Source organism: Mustela putorius, unplaced genomic scaffold, assembly GCF_011764305.1.
Source record: "Mustela putorius furo isolate JIRA1106 unplaced genomic scaffold, ASM1176430v1.1 tig00000407_pilon_pilon_pilon, whole genome shotgun sequence".
Classification (NCBI taxonomy): domain Eukaryota; kingdom Metazoa; phylum Chordata; class Mammalia; order Carnivora; family Mustelidae; genus Mustela; species Mustela putorius.
Genome location: NW_025421373.1, coordinates 7,694,671 through 7,715,692, shown reverse-complemented (window position 1 = coordinate 7,715,692; position 21,022 = coordinate 7,694,671). Strand labels below are relative to the sequence as shown.

Below are 21,022 nucleotides of genomic sequence, written 5' to 3'. Positions count from 1 at the left end.
AATACTGTGGGCCCCCTTGGACATGTCCGACGGCCCAGACGACCAGCACGGAAGAAGCCTTTCTGCTATGGGGATGTCTCTGCAGGAGAGCTTCTCACACTTTAGCACACTTCAGAATCACCCGGAGGGTTTGTCAACACACAGATGGCTGGACCCCACCCCCGGAGTGTCCAATTTGGAGGTCCAGGGTGGGGCCTCAATTCTGCATTTCTAGCAAGTACCCAGAAGATGCTACAGTTGCTGGTCCAGAGACCACACTTGGAGAAGCCCCAGCATATACTTTCTTCACCTCCTTTCTTGGGACATGACATGGCCAGATGGCTCTGAATATATGCACACCTGTAGGTATATGCCCATGTGCAGGTTGTGAGGAAGCTACACAGATTCTAGAACTGAGCCGGTAAGGAGAAAGAAGGGACAGTGGTGAGTGCTGTCCCAGAAATCACAGGTATTGACCCAGAGCCTCAGGAGGCAACATGGCTGCTTGGCATGTAGACAGGAAGTGTCTTTAGGGAGGGGGGACATTCTTCTGTAAGCTTTGATGCTAACTCTGCATCCTACACTTGTGGTTTACCGCCTTCCTTTCCAGAGCACATGGAAGGTTTGGTCCCCAACCCTCCCCATCTCTCCCATCTGAAATGGGAAATCCCTTCTCTTCTCTCCTCCTATAGAATAAATGGGGGAAAAGCATGTTGACCCTCGAAGTTGGACTATCGTGAAAGTAATAGATCAGTTCTTTTATTGAGCAGAAAGCATTGATTGCATGATTGCGTTTTCTAGAACACCACCGCTCACGTCGTGCCTGAACGTAATGGGCAAGATGTGGCCAGCCATAAATTGCTTTGTGGTTGCTGTTGTTGTTACCATAGCATAATTAAGATTTTTCAAAGTACTTTTCAAAGCTTCTTGGTGGATAATGTAATTTCCTCCTAGAAGCCGTAGGAAAGTGAGAATATGATCTTATGTAATTATATTAGTGAGCAAAAATCTGACACGTTTTGGAGTTGTCTCCCTTTAGGAATCCAGCTTGTCATCTCAAATTTACTTTTGCAAGCATGACAGTTGGTGGATCAGACCCCAGGCCAAACCTCTCCAGGCCCCTATTCAAAGCCATGGACCCATTTAATTCTAAAACATTTTGTAGTGGGAAAGGAGGACTCAATCCCATTTCAAGAGGAGATGAACAACACTGTATTGCAAATGTGTGCTCCCTGTTTGCACTGTTGGAGCTAATCATAATAAAGACATCTACATTTTACAGTTTGGTTTCTAGATACTTGTTCCAGAAGGCAGAATGCAGATAACATAATGTCCATTCTGGAAGGACCACTCATTCAGGTTTTTAACCAGAATTCCTTCTGTGTGACCTCCAGTTCTATGTTACATTGAACTATGTGGCATCTTCTGATTATTTTTTCTCCTCTTCAGATCCTCAGAATGTCCTTTATTAATTTCCTTCTTTCTCTTTAATTTTTGATTCATCACTGTTATGTAGTCGTTATAAGGAACCTGCACAGATTCTAATATAGACACTAATATTCTTATTGGCACTGTAGACAACAAAAATGATAATAAAAAGGTCTTCCCTTATCACTGAAAAGGTCACTCTGGGATTTTTTACCTAAACTTGTCCCTGTTTTACATCAGTGTTCCAGGTCCTGTGGAGGCGGAGTTCAGGAGAGAGCAGTGACTTGCCCAGGAGGTCTCTGTGACTGGAAGAAAAGGCCCACACCCACTGCCCCCTGCAACAGCCACCCTTGTTGTCACTGGGTCGCTGGGAACTGGGACCTGGTAAGAGTCAATTACATTCCCTTCTATTTATTTTAGTCTTTTAAAAAATATCATTGTTTTGTTTTGATTTCAAAGGTAAGATATATTCATTGTCAATGTTCAGCATCTCCACTGGTTTATAGAGGGTTTCTGTGCATTTTAGTTCTGGTACTCTTCTGCCATTAATACCTCTAAATCTTCTAGAAGTTCATCCTTAGCTGATGTGTGGCCAGTGTTTATGTCATGAACTCAGAAGAGAAAGGTTCAAATACTGTCAGAAGACAACAGATCAAATACCAATATTATCCCAGAGGCAGAAAGCCTAAGGAAAGACAGTTTTGGGTCCCAGCACCTTGGATCCTGGGGCTTGTCCTGAAGCAATCAAGAGTGGATACACCCTGCAGCTTGAGGCTTAGCCTGATTTTGTGAGTTTCAGATCTTGTCAAACCACAGATCAGCTTGCCAGATAGCCAGCCTGTTGGATGGAGAGACAAACAAAAAATTAAACTGCAAATAGGGAAAAGATTTATTGTTGTCACAAAGTTTAGTTGTTATGTAAATAACTGTATCCGTGACACTGAAAATGAAGAAAATTCTACCATAGACAGTTTCTGCCATCAATCTGATGGGTCATATCCTGGATTCTCTAGAAAATACAGTCTTAAGGCCAAATCTGATACCACGTCAAGGAAGTGGAGGTGATAGGAAAGAGGAAGGAGACAGGAAAGGAGGGGAATTGAATATAAGGTGGTACGTTACCAGACTGACCTCTTGTCTTAAATGACTGCTGTTCGGGGTCAGGGACAACTGGTTGCTCTTAAAAGAAGGTCTTCTAAAACCTGTGTGAACTACTGCCTCTTAGGGTAGTTTGTCTGGGGGCAGGAAGGGAGGAGATGACCCTATTGGCTCCTATCTCTGGGGATTGTGGGTAAAAAGTGTCCTCTCAGATGACTAATATCCCCTGTCATCCTGGGTTATTCACGTGTGGGCAATGGGAAGACCCCACCATGTCTCATGTCTCAACAAGAAAAGCCCAGAGTCGGGAGGTGAGATGCACACAGCATGGACATGGGAGGTGCAGGCCAGTGGGTTGGGCTGTGCTTTCATGAAGCTGGTTACCACCTCAGTGGGGACGGATCAAAGGCCAACGGCTGGAAGACGGGGAGCCATGAGGATCTGATATACAAATCCCTCAACCATTAATATTTTTAAAGTGCCTTGTTCTTGTGTATTTTGATTATTCTGACACAGGCCATCATAGTATTTTGCTGCACATAATGACCTCAGATATTTTGCAGCTGCTATATCCTTATTGATCGGCATTGTTCAGAACGCTGTGGTGGCTCCTGCATGCCCATGATCAGTTCACTTGCTGGCATGTGGTCTTGGAAAAGGCTTCTGCTGGTACATCCAACTCAAGGTTGTGCTGGTCTCTGGATATCACCCACTCAAAGCCAGGAAGAACAAGATGATTCATTATTGCTAAAGGGACATTGCACATGAATCATTTACCCTGCAAAAATATTTTTTAAATGCACTGTTTATTATTTTCATAGCTTAAAAAAATGCCCAGGAGGCAAAGAAGAATGATGTCAGCCACTTCATTAGATAGCCAGCGCACGTAGTACCTTCTGTGAATTCCCTATTTCTACTGGCATCTAATGCTGCTTCCTGATGAATGACCGAAAGAGACACTGGTGTCACGTGCAATTGTAATTTTTTCATGTAAATGTAATTTAATCACTTTATATTTCGGCATCTCACAGTATCTCCCTCAGAAAATTACTTCATTTCTCTTTTCACTAGAAATTCAGTTACTCTAAAACTGAATTTCTTCATCCATCATTGATTTCAGAACCTGAGAAGATAATACCTAGTGAATAAATGCATGTTGCAGATTAGGCTCCTCAAAAATACCCTGGGAAGTGCCTGGAGGGCTCAGTTGGTTAAGCCTCTGCCTTTGGCTCAGGTCGTGATCCCAGAGTCTGAGGATTGAACCCTATGTCAGGCTCCCCCCTCAGCAGGGAGTCTGCTTCTCCATCAGACCATCCCCCGAGTAGTACTCTCTCTCTCTCTCTCTCTCAAATAAATAAATAAAACCTTTAAAAAAATATATCCTGGAACCATGGATAACAAATCCATGTGATCCTTAGAAGATAATTGATGTAACATAAACTATCATGAACATGTTAAAAATTTGGGCCCCCTTCAGGAATACAAAATCCCACAGTAGATTAACAACTACAGATGGACATGTGTAAGTCTGTCAATTCCCTGAGGCTCTAGTACCTCGTTCTTCATTGTAAAGGAAAGCTGACCAATATTCTTTCTGGCAGGAAAGATAATGATAGCCCAGCAAATGTTACAGTAATGATGTGTGAAGCATATCCTGCTCTTAGGGAATTCACTGAGAAGATGAAATTGTCAAAAACAGCCCACTTTGCTATAAGAATGCAGTCTGCTTCTCATTTTGGCACTCAGGTAGCATCCAGGTTGCAAAATGAGATTTTGTATGGTTGTTGTTCTTCAATTTCCAGCACATATTTTCAATTATAATCATCTTCTGGAGTTAGAGCAGAAAGCATTAAAATCATGGAAAAACTTAAAATACATAAACTCACCCAACAGTTCTACCTATAACAATTTTTCCCACAAATATACCATCAAACATAATCCTAGCTGACGATAAAGATGTTCATTGCCATAGTGTTTGTAATAGCAATTCCTAAAAATAACGTAATATCCTCTGATAGAACTGGTCAGTCTATTAATTTGTTATAGTTCATCCCTTTTAAGAATGAGGTAGACTCATATTTCTGAGTTGTAAAACTTACTAACAACAGAAGTTCAAAATTTCTTTAGAGTGAGTTAGAGGTAACTGCGTCCTGGAAGTGGACGTGAGTTAAAGTTTCCCTGGAAGAGCCATGGTTCAGAAAGTCATCAGTTGTGCATGTCAAAGATGAGGGGACTTGAAGGGTGGCCAGCACCTACCAAACCAGCCTTTGGGATTGCTCTTGACCTCCAGTTCCTATAATTAAGTGAAAAAGGCCAATTGTTAGAGTGCAAGTAACACATGCAGATGGGTTGAACATATACATTTGCCTCTGTTCCCCAAACTGCATTAAATAGAAGAGGTGAAAATTAAAAGTGCCACAAATCCACAAAGACAAGAGAACAGGACACAATATCGTAGGAGTCAATAAAATTTTGGAAGCTAGAAGCAGATAGCCAAACTTAAAGTTGACTTAGCATGGTAGAGAAAGCCAAGAACTGTCCATAGCAGAGATTTTCTCTGAGGCAGCTGTTGGGGGGGACATGGGAGGGGGTTGGGGGTTGGGGGATGAGAGTTGGTTGAAAGTTTGTAAAGAGAGACATTTGGCTCTTAAGATCTTTCCTGACCACAGCATAGAAGTCTTCTTGCTGGAGAAGTAAACCATGATAGACCTTGGAATCAGTCATGATTGGTGAGGACAAAAGAACTTCTCTCACCATTGATTAAGTGAAAATATACACAGTACATACTGTCCTCCTTTCCTTGATAGAGCTCCACAAAGGCAGGGGACAGAGTTAGCCTCGAGAGAAAAAAAAAACCCCACACAACATAGATCTCTTCCCGATCACTTCATATAAAGCTACCTTTCAGTAAGTGCTGCCACCCATGAAACTTCTAGTCAGCTCACAGGTACCTCATCGTAAGTCAATAGCCTAGGATTACTGGACATTGAAAAAATTCTATCACACCAAAGACAAAATAACAAACAGAACAAAAGAAACCCCAAGGAACAGAAACCTTGAAAGAAACATCAAACTCCTCTCCCCCACCAACAAACTATATCTTTTCAGAGAAACAAGAGATGACATCCATGACCTAGCTTCCTAGTACAGCTATATAAAAAGACTATTCAGAGAATATAAGAAAAACTTAAAATTTTTTAGAATAACAAAAGTAAAAAAAGTAAGTAGAAGGATTGGGAAAATAATGTGGAGAAATCTCTCAAGAAAAGGAGAACAAGCCCAAACAGAAAATATGAAAGATAAGAAAAGTAGAGGATCAGACCAGGAGATACAATATCAAAATAATATTCCAAAAAGGGAGAATAGAGATGGGATAGAAATGAGGTGATGAAAGAAATAGTAGAAGAAAATTTTCAGATTAGGAAGACATGAGTCTCCATGCCCATTAAATGCTACAAGACAAAGAAAAGTCAGGAGAGAGGAGGGTGTTTCTACACCAGCAGAAGTAGCAAACAAATCTGACTTTCCATGGTTGTTACCATGACTGAACTCAAGGATATCTCCTGTGCACTTAGAACTGGGCCTACCATGCATTAGTAGTGAGTGCAAGAAAATTATTCAGTAAAGATGCTTACATTAGTTTTAAGACCTCTAGTGGTTCCTCCTCTTCATAGATCTCCATGCCATCCATGTTGGCTGAGTGGTAGTGAACCAGAGATTTATAGCTTCTCACAGGTGAATCTTTGCTAGTCACCTGCTGAACCCTGGGAATCAACATTTCCCAACAGGCCAGTTTAAGCTGAAGAGAAACCTGGGGCTCTGATTGAATAGGCATCCAGGACTGAATGAGACTGGCATGGAGTTCAGCTAATCAGCGTTAGCCCCATCCTTATTTTGGGATGCTCAGTTCTACACCAAGATTCCCTATTGTTGCTGGTTCCAAAAGAAGCGGAACTGAGTATGGAGAGAGGTGTAGCTTCTCTCTAAACCCCCAAACTCACAGTATTACTACCATTAACAAAACCCAAATTAGCCACCATGGTTCCTGCTTAATCCTCCAATAAAGTACAACATAAATTCATGCATCTTCTTTACTCACAAGTCATTTTCTTTGAGTAATAAATGCATAGACAGTGACCTCTCTGCTTATTTTTGTGCTTGGCTTGGAATTAGTTCTTCCATCTTCATCTGTTCTGCCCAAGAGGGCCTAGAGCACTTCAGCACCCAGAACCAGCCCAGCCTGGCTCCATCAGACCCTTAGGAGAAGAAAGCAGGAAAGGAAGTCATTTACTTTATCTAACAGCATTATTTTACAGAGAAAGAAAGTGAGAAGTTGAGTAAATGATCCAGGACAATGTAAAGTAAGTGGAAAAGCCCATCTCTGGCATCCTGGTCCAGGACTCTTTGCCAGATTCTGGCTGATTAACTTCCCTTGTTCTTCCCACTGGCCTCTGTTGCAGAGCTCAGTAGTTGTTTCTTACTGGTTTCTGCCCTCTTGGAGGTTTTGATTATAAAAGAAAGAAAAGGCTAAAAGTAATAAAACACGAAATAGATGCTAATCATTAGAGTATCTGGGGTCCACAATAGCCAAAATGTGGAAGCAACCCAAGTATCCATTGATTGATGAATGGGTAAACAAAGTGTGGTATAAACAGACAATGGAATATCATTCCACCTTAAATGAAATTCTGGCACTTGCTATAATATACAGGAATCTTGGAGACTTTACACTAATTGAAATCAGCAAGGACCAAAGAACAAATATCATATGATCCCACTTAGATGAGGTCTAAGTGTCAAATAAGGTCAAATTCATAGATACAAAAAATAGAATGGTGGTTGCCAGGGGTTAAGACTGGGGCTGGGAGATGGAGGAATTCTTATTTAATGGAAACAGTGTTTCAATTTGGAAAGATGAGAAAGTTCTAGAGATGGATAAAGGTGATGATTGCACAACAGTGAGAATGCACTCTTAAGGCACTGGGTACTGTACTAAAAAACAGTTAAAAAAGTGGATTTTATGTTCTGCAGATATACACAATAAAAAGACTTTTTTTTTTTTTTTAAGAGTATATGTGCTAAGTACAGACAAAGGTTCTCACAGCCCCAGAAATCACAGGCCACTTTTGCAGGCCAGAGAACTCCCTTCGGCTTATGGACAGCTGCTTCACGACATTGTGGTGCCCTCTTGCCTGTGTGGCCTGAGGCCACAACAAGATCAAGCTGGGCCCATTCCACGTTCTCTCTCCAACCCTCCATGGTTTTCCTCTCTCATTTCTCTTTCCTCACATCTGATCCCCAGCCCCAAGTCAAAATGAGTGCAGAGAACCTGGATTTCTGAGGCACCAGGACCTAGACACGAAATTTTGTTCTATTTTTTCCTGCTGTTCCACCTTTGTCTACATTCTTCAGGGAACCCCATAGTAAATTAAGCCGAATTCAGTCCACAGTCAGTAGTGTAGACTCCTCCTCAATTCACATTTCCAGATGACTAGTGCTTTATGCCCTGACTCCTTCGAGACAATTCCTGGTCATGGAGACTTTCCCCTGCTTGAGCACAGTGGCGTTAGCAATCCTGTCGTGCCGTGGGGAAGACTTGTGACTCTCTGCATGCCCCTCTCTTTCAGTGCACCGCTTCCTGTGGGGGTGGCTTTCAGAAGAGGACCGTCCATTGTGTCTCCTCAGAGGACAATACGACTGAAGACCAATGCCTGTGTGATCACGAGCCCAAACCTCCAGAATTCCGAAAATGTGGCCAAGAGGCCTGCAAGAAGCGTGACGGTGGGTGAATGGATGACTGCTGGGCGGGGTGAGAGCTTTTCATAAATAAGGTGTCCCGTGTGAATTCATTGTGGATGGTTTTAGTCCCCTTTGGTGCCAGGAATCTTCATGCTGAAGAGGCCAGCCAGCTCCACTCAAAGCAAGCTATCACTTTGGTGAGGTTTGACTCTAACTCCTTGAGGGGTTATCTCCTATGTTTTCCTGCCTCGGAGCGCACTCAGATTGATGTCATCCTGCACAGATGAGAATCTCTTCTGCTTTGTCAGAAAAGTCTGAGATACGTGCCCGTCCTTCTCAGGAAACCAGTCAGGGGCTGAGCGGCCCTCCCTGTCAATGCCGCACCGCCGGCTTAGCTCAGGTGCCACAGAAACAGCTCTGAGGTGCAGATTCGGTGCAAGGGATCCATTTCGGAAAAGCTCCTGAGGGAGACCCTGAGGGGAGTAGGGGCAGCAGGACAGAAGAGGGAGAAATCACAGCCTGGCCGCTGCTTCAGCCTGGTCCCACGGGAGAGCTCCGGGGGGTAAGTTGTGCGTCAGAGCCGTCTGCTCCTGAGGTCCTGGAGCTGGACTTTCACGCTCCCACACTTTTCAGCCACAGGCCAAGGGCCACCCCAGGGGAAGGGAATTCGCAGGTTAAAAGCTCTCCACATGGAGAGACAAATGAGCTCCAGCAGACACTGCGGGCACTCCTCCAAAAGAGCCAGCGTCTCTGGGTGTTAGCAGCTGAAGAACAGGGATGCTGGCACTGGGGAAGGGGGTCGGGGGTGACACATGAAAGTGGACCAACAAATCTGAGGAGGGAGACCTGAGCAGGGGAGCATCCGTGTCATCTGCTACATCCAACCTCCACTTTCAGAAAGCTTCCCAGGTTGAATGACCTGTGGTCACCTTCGTCATGTTAAGTGTGTTGAACTCCAACCTGGAAAGATTAAGAGGCCTGTTCGTGAATACATGGAGGGCTGATGGCAGAGCCGGAGTCTCAGGCCAGGTCGCCTTCTCTTCACAGGCCTTGCTCTCTCGGGGTTGGAAGGAATCCAGTGTTGGAATCAGACAGCAATGGGTGGGGGTCCCCTAGCAGCCCCTTTCTATCTCTGTGACCTTGGCAAGTTATGTAATGCTCAAAGCCTGTTTCCTTTTGGCTCTAAGGAGAATAATAACACAGGCCTTGTAGAGGTATTGTGAAGATTTTAAATAGCAGGTATTGAGTGGGTTTGAAAAGAAAAAATTCCATCAACAAACCAGTTCGATTACCTCCCTCGGGCACCTTACTTCATTTCAATAGACTAACAGTTTTCTGAATAGGTCCGAGCATGAATTCTAATGTCTATTCCATTGGTGTCTGGGGCTTCACTGATATGTGAGGGTTTTTTAAATTAAATTAAAAACCTAGAGAGAAGGTTTTTAGGTAGGGAGAGAGGATTTTTTTGATAGTTAACATCCATTATAAAGTAGAGAATGCCTCTTTTAGATGTAGTCCTGAGATCAGGATTTAGAGGGTCAGGCTGAATTTACTCTGCCCCTCGTTCAAGAGCTGACTACTAGACAGCAGCACCTCAGAGAAAAACTCTTGAAAACCATCATGTTGGTGGTCCCCAGTGGTAGTCGTGTTCTGAAGATTCTTCAGGATGAGAGGTAGTGAAGGCTGCGGTCTGTGAATCTATTTCTTGCCTCCTTCCAAGGACTGAGGGGGTGGGTATTCCACAGAGACCACCATTAGAGTTCGTACCCGAGAAGATTTTCCCTAGAGGTTGCTTGTTGGCAAATCGTGCTCTTCCTCAGCACATATTTGCTAGACCCTGACCAACTCCATGTTAACATAATGTCAGTCAAGAAACAAAGCCGCAACCCAGCAACACTGAGAAGGGAAGTAAGGATGTTACAAGAGTTCTTGGAAAGGCATTGACTGCAAACTGGGGAGAGCAGGGAAGGCCTGTGGAGGAAGTGAAGGATGAGGAGACGGGTCAGGCAGGAGGTTCCTGGAGAGACTTTCGGTTTCTGCAGTAAGCAGGAAGAATACAAGGTCATGGCGCAGAAGCCTAACTCGAGCTCTCTGAAGGTCAAGGGAAGTTAGAAAAGGTAGGACTGAAGGGGAAAGCTGGAGCTTAGGAAACATGCCAATGAGTTTGGACTTTATCTTCAGGGCAGAAGGGGCAAAGGGGCACTGGAATATTCTAGACAAGGGTATGGAGATGAGAACATCATGCTGGATGCCACTGAAAGGTAGACAAGGAAGACTACTCTGTAGACACAGCTGTCCCCCACACCAGAGACAGATGTGATATAAGCTGATGTGGTAGACATGCAGGTGGAGAGAAGGAAGTAGATTCAAGAGCCAATGGACGGAGAGATGTGGCAGGACTCTGTTCTAGGGGGAAGATGAGAGAGGATGAGCCCAGATTTCCAACGTGGGCCACTGAATAAAGGAAGCTACCATTCATTGGTCGTCCTATGCCCAGAGTGGGTTTGGGAATGAAGAAAAGAAATGAGTTCTGTTTGGGATGTGTTTGTTGATAGGCCCATGAATCATTTAGGTAGGAGTGCCTTGTGATTGGTTTCCTACACAGATGGGAAGACCACGAGGGGGTTTTGAGCTGGAAATTCTGAATACACTGAGGGAGAAAATGTTGTGGAAGTGATTATCATGTGCAGTTACTTTCCGAACAAATTACATTTGAGGATGGCTATCATGGACCTTACTTGAAACTCTTAAGAAAAGTGCTAGGGTTTATTTTCAGAGGTGTAACTAAGTTTTAGTTTTCCAGATTCTTACTACTCAAAATGTGGTCTGTGGACTGGCTGCCTTGGCCTCACCTGGGAGCTTGTTAGATGTGCAGGAGCTCAGGCCTCACTGCAGACCTGCTGAATCAGAATCTGCATTTAAACAAGATTCCCAGGTGATTTGCGCACATGAATGTTTGAGAAGCCAAAGGGCAAATTTGAGAACCTCTTCCTTTTATGTCATCTCATAACCTTCTATTGTACCATGTTTTTAAAATGTTAAGGTTCTAGAACCCATCAGTGTTGTGTTGATTTTTACAAAATTGAAGCCGCAATATAGGCCTCATTGACCACGTCCAGTGTTATGGGCTCTTATTTTTAAATTCTACGTAGATTTTTTTTTTCAAGATTTTATTTATTTGAGAGAGAGAGAAAGAATGAGAAAGAGCATGAGAAGGGGGAGGGTCAGAGAGAGAAGCACACTCCCTGCCAAGCAGGGAGTCTGATGAGGGACTCGATCCTGGGACTCCAAGGTCATGGCCTGAGAGGAAGGCAGTCACCCAACCAACTGAGCCACCCAGGCACCCTAAGTAGATGGTCTTTAACTGTTTGATTGCTGGACAGTGCAATCTTCAATAATCAGAACCAGGTTAAATGCATACTTGGTATGACTTCTCTTGAAATCTCACACTGAGAAGATGATGACTAACAGCTGGCTGGCAACAGATATAAATAGCAATGAATTCCACTCATCAACAATTATCAGGGCAACAAAAGTTAATTACGAGCTTCTCTTGAAGGCCGAGCCATGCTTACTCATATAGAAACAACATGAAGAGTAGCATCAAGAAATTCCTTGATTTTAAAAACCCACCACCCACTCTTACCCCAATGTCCTCTAAAATGCTTTGAAAGTAAGGCATTTAGTGCCTGGAATCTTGTCAGCCAGCCAGCCAGCACAATAAACATATGCCCTGTGTCCATCTTATAATATCAGATATGAATTCCACGTAAAGTTTGCTTTCCTCCAGGCCATTTTATTTCCTTTACATGCCATCTAAGTTGTTAATGATTTAAATTCTAAATCAGAACTACCATTTCCATAGTAGAGAGTACATAGTAAAACCCTAAGTAGGTTAAGATATTTTTTAATTTATCCAGAAATATTTACTATATTCTAGGCATTACATTCATAATGATTAAAAAACAAAAGCAAAACTCATATACACCACTATTCCTAGGTTGGTTGTTGTTTTTTTGTTTTGTTTTAAATTTAAGGAATAAGGGGTAGAGAAGGCAAGAAAAAGAATAAAGAAAGTAATAAGGACAGTACATAGACCCCGAGTTGGTACAAATGAACATTTGAGTCAGCAAACTTTCTATTCTGGAATATTCTTTCAGATGAATAGGATTTCATGTTTTCATTTATTCAGCAAATATAAAGGATCACAAGATACGTCCTAGACAAGTGCTTAAAAACTGAGGCTACAGGGGCGCCTGGGTGGCTCAGTGGGTTAAGCCGCTGCCTTCTGCTCAGGTCATGATCTCAGGGTCCTGGGATCGAGTCCCGCATCGGGCTCTCTGCTCGGTGGGGGGCCTGCTTCCCTCTCTCTCTCTCTCTCTCTGCCTGCCTCTCTGCCTACTTGTCCTACTTGAGATTTCTCTGTCAAGTAAATAAAATCTTTAAAAAAAAAAAAAAAAAACTGAGACTCCAGAAATAAGTAAAATACAGCTCTTAGCCTCAAAGAACCCAAACTCTTACAGAAACTGTATTTGTCAGCAATATTGAAATTGTTTTTCAACTTTCTTTTGTGGGCAAAACATTATCCTTTCAGCCTAGACACAGCTGACCACAAAGAAACAAGCTTTTAACTGTCCCTTTAAATTTCCAAGCTTGGTTTCTATTGAACAGGCAGAGCCAAATTAGGATCTCCTCTCCAAGTTGCCCCTAATTACAAGCATTGTGTGTGCTTCGGCTGGGATCCAGTGTGCTGATGAACACAACAAGCCTTCATTGTTTTATAATAAGAAAGAGAACTGTGCAGTCAAGCCATGCCACGATGTTGGGCTCATGTCATTGTCTAAATGAGCTGCTCAACATGGGCCTGGAACACAGGCTCCCCATTTAGGCCACCACATCCGTTCTTCCTTCGAGTACCCCACTCTCAAGCAGGAGAGCCCAGGACCCAGCATGCTCCCACGACTCTGAGGACCATTGAAAAGCAGGCTTCCTTCTTTCATGGTTCAGGCAAGATTAGGCAAGAACACAAGGCATGGTTGAGCCTCCGTCTGTCCCATGCGTGTCACCTAACCTGACAGCTGGGGGCCTGTGTGGAGCCAGGGAAGAGGTTGTGTTCAAGGAAGACCTGTCCATGTGGCCCCTTTCCCACCCCATCTCCCATCGCCAGTACAAGAGCTTCATTCCCTTGGTGGCATCCTGGGAACCTTCCCTGAAGCAACATTCGGAACCCAGTCACAACTTCATATCAGCTATGCAGCATGGGGCCAGTTACTAAGACTTTTCAGAACCCTCAGTTTTTAAAAGAAGAGCCATGCCTATAAGTACATTTCTAGGTAGATCAAATGAAATAGTACAGAGGAAGTATGTGACCTGCTGTGGGGTGAGTGCACGATCTGTTGTATTTCAGTTATGATTATTGTCATAGGGAGAGGCGCATTACTGTCTCGGGGCTACCGTACCCAGCTACCAAGAGCTACAGAGCTGAAAGCAACAAAAATGTGTTTTCACACTTCTGGAGGCCAGAAGCTCAAAATCAAAGTCTTGATAGGGCCATGCTCTCTGTCTTAGCCTCCCTTCGTTGCTGACAGTCCCTGGCTCTCCTTGGCATGTGGCTGGGTCACTTCAGTCTCTCGCTCTGTCCGCACAGGGCCAGCTTCCCTCTGATGTCAGGGTCTTCCCGTGGCTTTCTCTTCACTGTGTGTGCTGGTCTCTCCTCCTCTTCTTATAATGACACTAGTCATTATTAAGGAATAAGGGCCCACGCTATTGTGACCTCATCTTATTTTACATCATTATTATACCTTCAAAGAACTGTTTCCATGTGGGGCCCCTAGGTGGCTCAATCGTTAAGCATCTGTCTTCAGCTCAGATCATGATCCCAGGTTCCTGGGACTGAGCCCCACATCAGACTCCTTGCTCAGTGGGAAGCCTGCTTCTCCCTCTCCCACACCCCCTTCTTGTGTTGCCTCTCTCTCTCTCTCTCTCTCTCTCTCTTTCTGTCAAATAAATAAAATCTTTAAAAAGAGAAAAAGAAAAACATTTCCACATAAGGTCACATTCACATTCGCCACTGCCACTTTGGGGGACACTTAAACTTTGGAGGATGCGGTTCAGCCCACAACAGGTAAGAACTTTGGGAACCTCTAGGAAGCCTTTTTTAGAATGGTAGACACCCTCGAGAGATCATACTAGAGCCTTAGCAGAAAAGGCTCATACCACCATTTACAGAACAGTTCAAGATAGAATGTAGTACCATGTTTGAGCAAATATTACATAATAATACAAGTTTGGAGACTGAAACAGCAGGGATCCATGTGAGCCAGCATGGCCAAAAGAAGCTTCATGAAGAGATGGAAGGCAGGCTGACTTTTGACACTGCCTCTGTCTTCTTCCTCTCCTGAAGTAGCCCCAGAGCACTCCCATACTCACGTCAGGGAGTTGTGGGGCAGAGAGCTATGCCGCCTGACTCTCCTCCAGCCACCACCCGCAAGGGCTTCAGGAGATGCTGGTTAAGAAATTGCAACAGGTCTGTGCCACCAGGCACCCATGCTGGTCCTGCTCCAAAGCCAGCATCCTAAAAAGGAATTCTCACCTCACTCTGAACAGCCACCCACACGATACCTGGCCCAGAAGTCATGGTAGGAATCCTTGGCTGAAACATGTACGCCTTCTGAAGCAGAGCACCTAAGAAACTTCCCTGTGGATTTTAGGAGCGATTGGATTTTGTAATAGGCTTAAAGAAGAGGCCTGAAGAAGAAAAGAATCCACAGTGAAGACCTTTTGGGTTCTACAAACACTGTGTGTTACCAAATCCCAACTGCTGTTTGAACCTGCAAACAAAATAGGACTCTGACAGCTAACCAAATACGTTTTTGTTTCTTCACAGAAAAACAAGGTGGTGTCAAGGGAATGATGAGCTCTGAGGAGATTAAAAGTTTTTTTTCTTTTTTTTCTTTTTTGCCTTCATGACCTGAGAGTGAAAAACAAAACAAGCAAACATAAAGAAGAAAAAATACCTTCATGGTTTTTGGATAAAGAGGACATTACTTCAATTTGTGAAAAAAGTTTTTCTTCAAAACTATTCAAATCTCTTCTGTAAAAAAGAAAAAGCAAGGCAACCAGAGCTCGGAGAGGCACTCAGGCAAACTTTGAAACAATTTCACTTTAGAGAAGGAAAATCTGCTCTTCGGGGCCTTAGTGAGTTCCTTCCAGCTCAAGAGTCCGTGGACTAGTCCGGTCTGAGTATCGCTCCCAGAATGTGTGTGCTGGTGGTCCCTGAGAAAGTCCCCACCTCATGGATAAAGAAATCAGGGCCAAGGGGGAGAAAAAACAATGAGGGACTTGCTTGCTTAGACCTGTCAGAGTAGAACAAGGATTAGACTCTAGGTAGCTCGCTGGATGCTTGTTGTGGGAATTATCTACATATGTTTTGTTCTTTCACCTACACGGTCCATTTCTGGAGGGCAGTGATCACATTTCATACATCTGTATCCTCTGCTCAGAATCCGCTGGCTAGTCAGCTAGCTGGGTTATCATCTGGTGCTTTGAATGATATGACTGATAAAAGCATAAGCTCTAGAGTCAACATTGTCTCTGTTGAGCTCTGGCTATGCCCCTTACCAGCTGGGAAACATTGTGTAGGACCTTAACTTCTGTAGGGCTCACCATCTTCATTTGTAATAATGGAAAGACTCCTGTTGGCCTGATAGCCCTGCTGGGGAGATTACGGAAAGCAATGCTTGTGAAACATTGCATTCAACGATCACAGGAAAATACTGCAGAGCCAAACACCTCTAAACCCAGGGCCTTAAAACTACAATTATGGGTGGTTAGCTCAGCATCTGTGGGTCAGCTAAGGTTCGGCTAACCTTGGTTGGCCTTGGCTGCAAGCTGGAGGTTCTGTCTAGGTTTGCTCCCTGTGTCTCCCATCCTCCACGGTCCACTAGCTGCACGAACAGGTCCTTCTCCTGGGGACAGAAGAAGCTCGTCAGGACAGGTTCACCACATTGCACTTCCCAAGGCCCTGTAGGGATCATCTCTACTGATACCACATTGTCCAAAGCAAGTATTAAACTGAAGCCAAAGTCAGGCTATGAAGTGTTCACCCCCCTGCCCAGGCCGCCATGGCAAGGGTAGGAACGTATATGGAGCTATGTTGCACAGGAGTGAAGCACTGTGACTGATAATTCTGTTTAACACAAACACTTTGTACCTTGTCTGTTCCATAATCACCATTCAGTGGGTGTCAACTACTACGAATTACTACGAAGCCTTTCTGGGTAGACCTGTAACATCTTCCATTCATAGAAGTTGTGCTCATTCACTTACAAAGGATAATCTTTCTTTTTTTATGTTCTTTTTCTTATTTTTCTGTCCTTCCACAGATTTACTTTGTAGCAAGGACAACTTATCAACCAGTTTCTGCCAGACACTGAAAACCATGAAGAAATGTTCTGTACCCACTGTGAGGGCTCAGTGCTGCCTCACATGTTCCCAGACACACGTCGTCCACACCCGAAGGCCAAGAAAGCCACAGTCACTCAAAAACCCCAAAGCATTCTAAGTCCAGAAGCAAGCCACCCCCCACCACAGACCACAGCTGCCTGCTGACTGACTCCCCCGTGTTCTAGCCCCAGGGACCACTTCATTGAAGTTTTTCGGGTTCAACTTTGGTTCAAAACGAAATCCAGTGTTTTATTCGCCACAGAATGGCTTTGCGGAAGGCATGGGATGACAGTGCTTGCTACTCCCTGATAGGCCGGTGAGATATCCAGGAAGTTCAGACACCTCCTGGGACAGGTTCTTGGGAAAGGTGCCAAATTAGGTAAGTCAGTGACTGATGTCTTTTCCCCCTTAAAAGTAAAAACAAAGACCCCAGGTTGTTCCCAGACTGCCTCAGGAGTATCTGGAAATAGAACCACATGCATCCAGGAAACAGTCTTGTTAATTTACCTTGGTGAAATCCTCCTTTGTTTCCTCCCTACTTGAAGAAGATGCTGTTTAATATGTCATGGAAGAGCTTTCAGGAATATTCCTTTAATTCATCCAGGCGAAGGCAACTTTCTTTAGTCAGTACACAACTGGGACAAGGAGAGAAGGTGCTGGCTGTATCACTCAGTCCCCGTAGACTCATCATCTGGGCTGTTAAGACTCCCATGATGGCCTGGAGACACAAGAAGAAGAGGAAAGAGGAAATGGTCAGAAACTATAGACTCTAACTAATAAAGGTAAGGGATTTAGCTTAATTATAGGGAAGACATTCTGACTCAAAGATAATTTCTATGGAAATTCTTTAAAAGGAAATGAACAGAAATTAATTTCTTGCCAGTGTAAAAAAGCAACACAGACCTTTATACTTATCACTTTCTTGGCAAAGACCTTTCCTCTGGGGAAGAGCAGAGGAGTCTTCCCATCTGACTTTTCCTCTCCAGCATGTTCCCTGCCTCAGTCATCAACTCAGAGGTCCAACTGTCTTTCTCTTACTGGGGGTTCACGTACAACTGCTGCCATAGTCAAATCCATGGTTGCAAGACACTCCTGCCTACCCCAGGACAGAAAATGGGGCTCAAGATCAAAATATTTCAGAGAACCAGGTAAACTGTATTAAGTACAAGAACTTAATACAAACTTCAGTCTTGAGAAAGAAAAAAAAAATACATAGCTCCAAGCGAGGTTAAATAGGACCCCAGTATACCCAGTAGTTAACTTTTGAAGGTCTGTCCCTTAGGGGAGCAGGCAAGTCAGAGGAGTCCAAAAAAGTGAAATGAAAGTGAAAATGCTTGTTCTGGATGTTCTCACCACTGATTAGGCAGCTGTGGTCTCAAATGCAAGGCAACTTTCCTGGTTTGTCAAGGGAGGCATTTACAGAGAGCGAGGATGGGGGGCGGGGATGGGGCCTTCAGGTCACAAGCAGCTTGGCTGAGGCTCATACACAAGTAGACTGCACTTACTGTTCCCCGCGGAGCACAGAGTCCCCTGGCTCCCGTGGATTACCTATCCGTTCAGCAGAATGGTGCTATTGAAAACCGGTGCTAATATCTAGAAGGGTGCAGAACTGATAGAAACACACAAATGGATGTACAAGTGGACGAGTCCATCCACGTCTGTCAAACATGTAACGGTATTGCCGGCCAATGCCAGTTCTATTGCTTGGACACTAGAAGCTTAACATTGTTAATATGATGTGCTTTTTATTTTTTTTTTCAAGCCATTAATGTGTATTATTCTGGTAAACTCCTGTGGAAAATAAAATACTGAGGTTGGGATGGAACTTAAGAGAGAAGAAAAACAGGACAGAAGCAGCCATGTTTACCTGAAGTGAGGGAGTTTATTTCCCGATGATGAGGTTCTTGTATTCTCTGTCTTTAAAGGCAAACACTGCTGGCTGATAACAGTCTCTGGTGACACGATGGTTTTAGAGAGGAGAGGCTTAAATGGTTAGTGACGTGAACGGTGAGGGAGAACCTGGTTTTTTCTAACGATGCAGTTTGCAAAGACTGTTCCTAGAGTGGAGTATGGACTTTCGGTGGCGGGGGGGCACTGAGTGTCAGCCCCGGGCCCGAGTTATTTCACCCAGTACTGTACTAGCTATCAGAGGCTTATGCATGTCATCAGAGACCTGGATATGACCAGCCTTTCAAAACTCAGGAACAAACCTGGATCCCTAGTGATTCTCAGCAAACTCAACTAGGCCATATCCCCCAATATACAAAATGGGCCATGTTATTTATGACCCATGTGGTGAAGATGATAGATGTGTGAGGAGGTTCTGCCCAGAATCTCCATTCTAGGCCTTTCTCCAGTTTCTCAAAGACAAGAAATTAGCCCCTCATCATGCATCCCACACATTCCCTTCCTGTGTGGAGGCTGCCCTCTGGGATCGTTGTGTGGCCTCTGTCATTCTGGACTCCAGGCTAGAAATAGCCTTGCTGTTAGTCATCTGACACAGTCATTTCCTTGACAGTCACTCATCTTTGGATCCTCAGGGTTCAGACAGGTCCCTATGCTTGTAATCAGAGAGGGGAGACTCTGAAGATAAGAACCTAGAGAGTGTCTTTACCATTTCTTCGGTGCTCATGGGGGACAACACAAAAGCAACATCATTGGTTTACTTAACACATGTCCTCTCTTCTTCCCACCTTGAACAAGCAAGTGAGAGGTGTAGCAAAACACACTGGACACCCATCTGCCATGAACCAAGAGGCCACCACAGGGTCTGGTGCTTTGATATAGCAAGGTTCTCGAGGCCAGGTTGGTTTACACTGCCTTTCCCCTGGTAGAGTTCACTGTTCTCTGAAAAGTTGTGGGTTAATTTATTTCAAGGGACTAAGGAATACTTTTCTAGAAAGGGAAATCATTCTGTGGATACTACAGTTGCCTCCTTGTGGGAATGACTTGTTGTATGATGGCTTTTTTGGTGCAAGCAATCCAATGTGGTGCTTTCAGATGTTTAGTGAATGTTCTGGATAACTTCCATCAAGTTTCTGAAACCAGTTTGGGAGATTTACATTGTTTCAGACAATCATTTCCCAATCAATTGGCTTAACTCCTTCAAACCCTGAGAGCTACACATTGCTACCCCAGAGACTGCAGGTCTCAGCTCTTCTCCCTCTGACTTTCAGATGAAACCAGGGGACAGTATCTGGTGCTCAGTGACAACGATTCACTTTCAGGGGAGAAACCACATGACATGAACTGCCTGGTGCTATAACTTAGCCAACATATTTGATGCTACTCCTGTTTTGTTGTAAGGCTAATTCAGATACTGTTGTTATTAGTAGTAGAATTTTAAATTATGTCATATTAAAAAAAAAAAAAAAGCCCACATCATTGGCAGAGCTCAGTTCTTCCTCTGACTGTCCTCCAAAGTGCTTGTATGATGTGTATGGCCCAACCCATCCATTCTCCCTGCATCTCTGTGCTGTGCTGCTTTGCCAGGCCCACTTGGTGGGGACCTCAATACTTAAAACCTGATTGTAATCATAGCCTTCCATTGAGTGGCATTAATAAATGGCTAAACTCATTGATGTTTCCATGTGATTCATTTACTCCTGTGGTGAGACCCCCACCACCCACCAGTGTTAACGTGGGATTCAGCAACTGGAGGAGGAGGATGCCAATTTCTTCCTCCCACACTCCATGAAGATTCCTTCCTCTTCCACCCTGAGCTCATTATGTCCCCGGATGAGTCACATCCCAGATGAGGTGGACCGTAGGTCTCTTCTCGTGAATGATTATACAACAGACATGATCCATCATAAGATGATCTGAACTGATGCACAGAATTCTCAGTGCCAGGTTCAGTGTAATCAGACTTGCAGCTCCCAGCAGAACCTACTTCCTCAATCTATCCAACCTGTAGGCCTAACATTTAAGAGAAAGTAACCCACCTCTAGAGAATCTTGCTCTGGAAATCCAATCCTTTTCCCAAAATGGTACATAGCATAGCAAGTATGGCCAGCAAAGGTCAAATTTGGCCATGAGGACATGCAATTTACTCAGCTAGAATGAGTAACACTGAGCCTGGCAAGAGTCAAGCAGCTGCAGGCCGTTCCTAGCAGGTTCAGAGTCATACACGGGAGTCATAGGAGTCATTTTTTGGTCAAGAAGACCTCACAGAGGGCCATGTACACCTCCTTGTTAAAAACTCTTATTTCTGTGATGACTAGGTAACTCCTATCCTACAAAACTCAGCTCAGATGCTGCCCACCCCCTGAGACCTACACTAACCCCGCCAGAAAGCCCGAGACACTCGTCTGCTCCCTCACCCTATTTTTCT

At 44.1% G+C, this 21,022-nt stretch overlaps 1 protein-coding gene across 2 annotated transcripts in view; it reads left to right on the top strand.

Moving 5' to 3' along the window:
• The window catches only part of ADAMTS12 (ADAM metallopeptidase with thrombospondin type 1 motif 12), a 290,866-nt gene extending 270,600 nt beyond the window's left edge, over positions 1 to 20,266 (top strand). For both annotated transcript variants that reach the window (XM_004738060.3, XM_004738059.3), the window contains 3 exons: positions 1,648 to 1,791; positions 8,133 to 8,286; positions 16,629 to 20,266. In XM_004738060.3, coding sequence (XP_004738117.2) covers positions 1,648 to 1,791; positions 8,133 to 8,286; positions 16,629 to 16,807 — 477 coding nt within the window. In that variant the 3' untranslated portion in view covers positions 16,808 to 20,266. The remainder of the gene's footprint in view (positions 1 to 1,647; positions 1,792 to 8,132; positions 8,287 to 16,628) is intronic.
• The last annotated feature ends 756 nt before the right edge of the window (positions 20,267 to 21,022 follow it).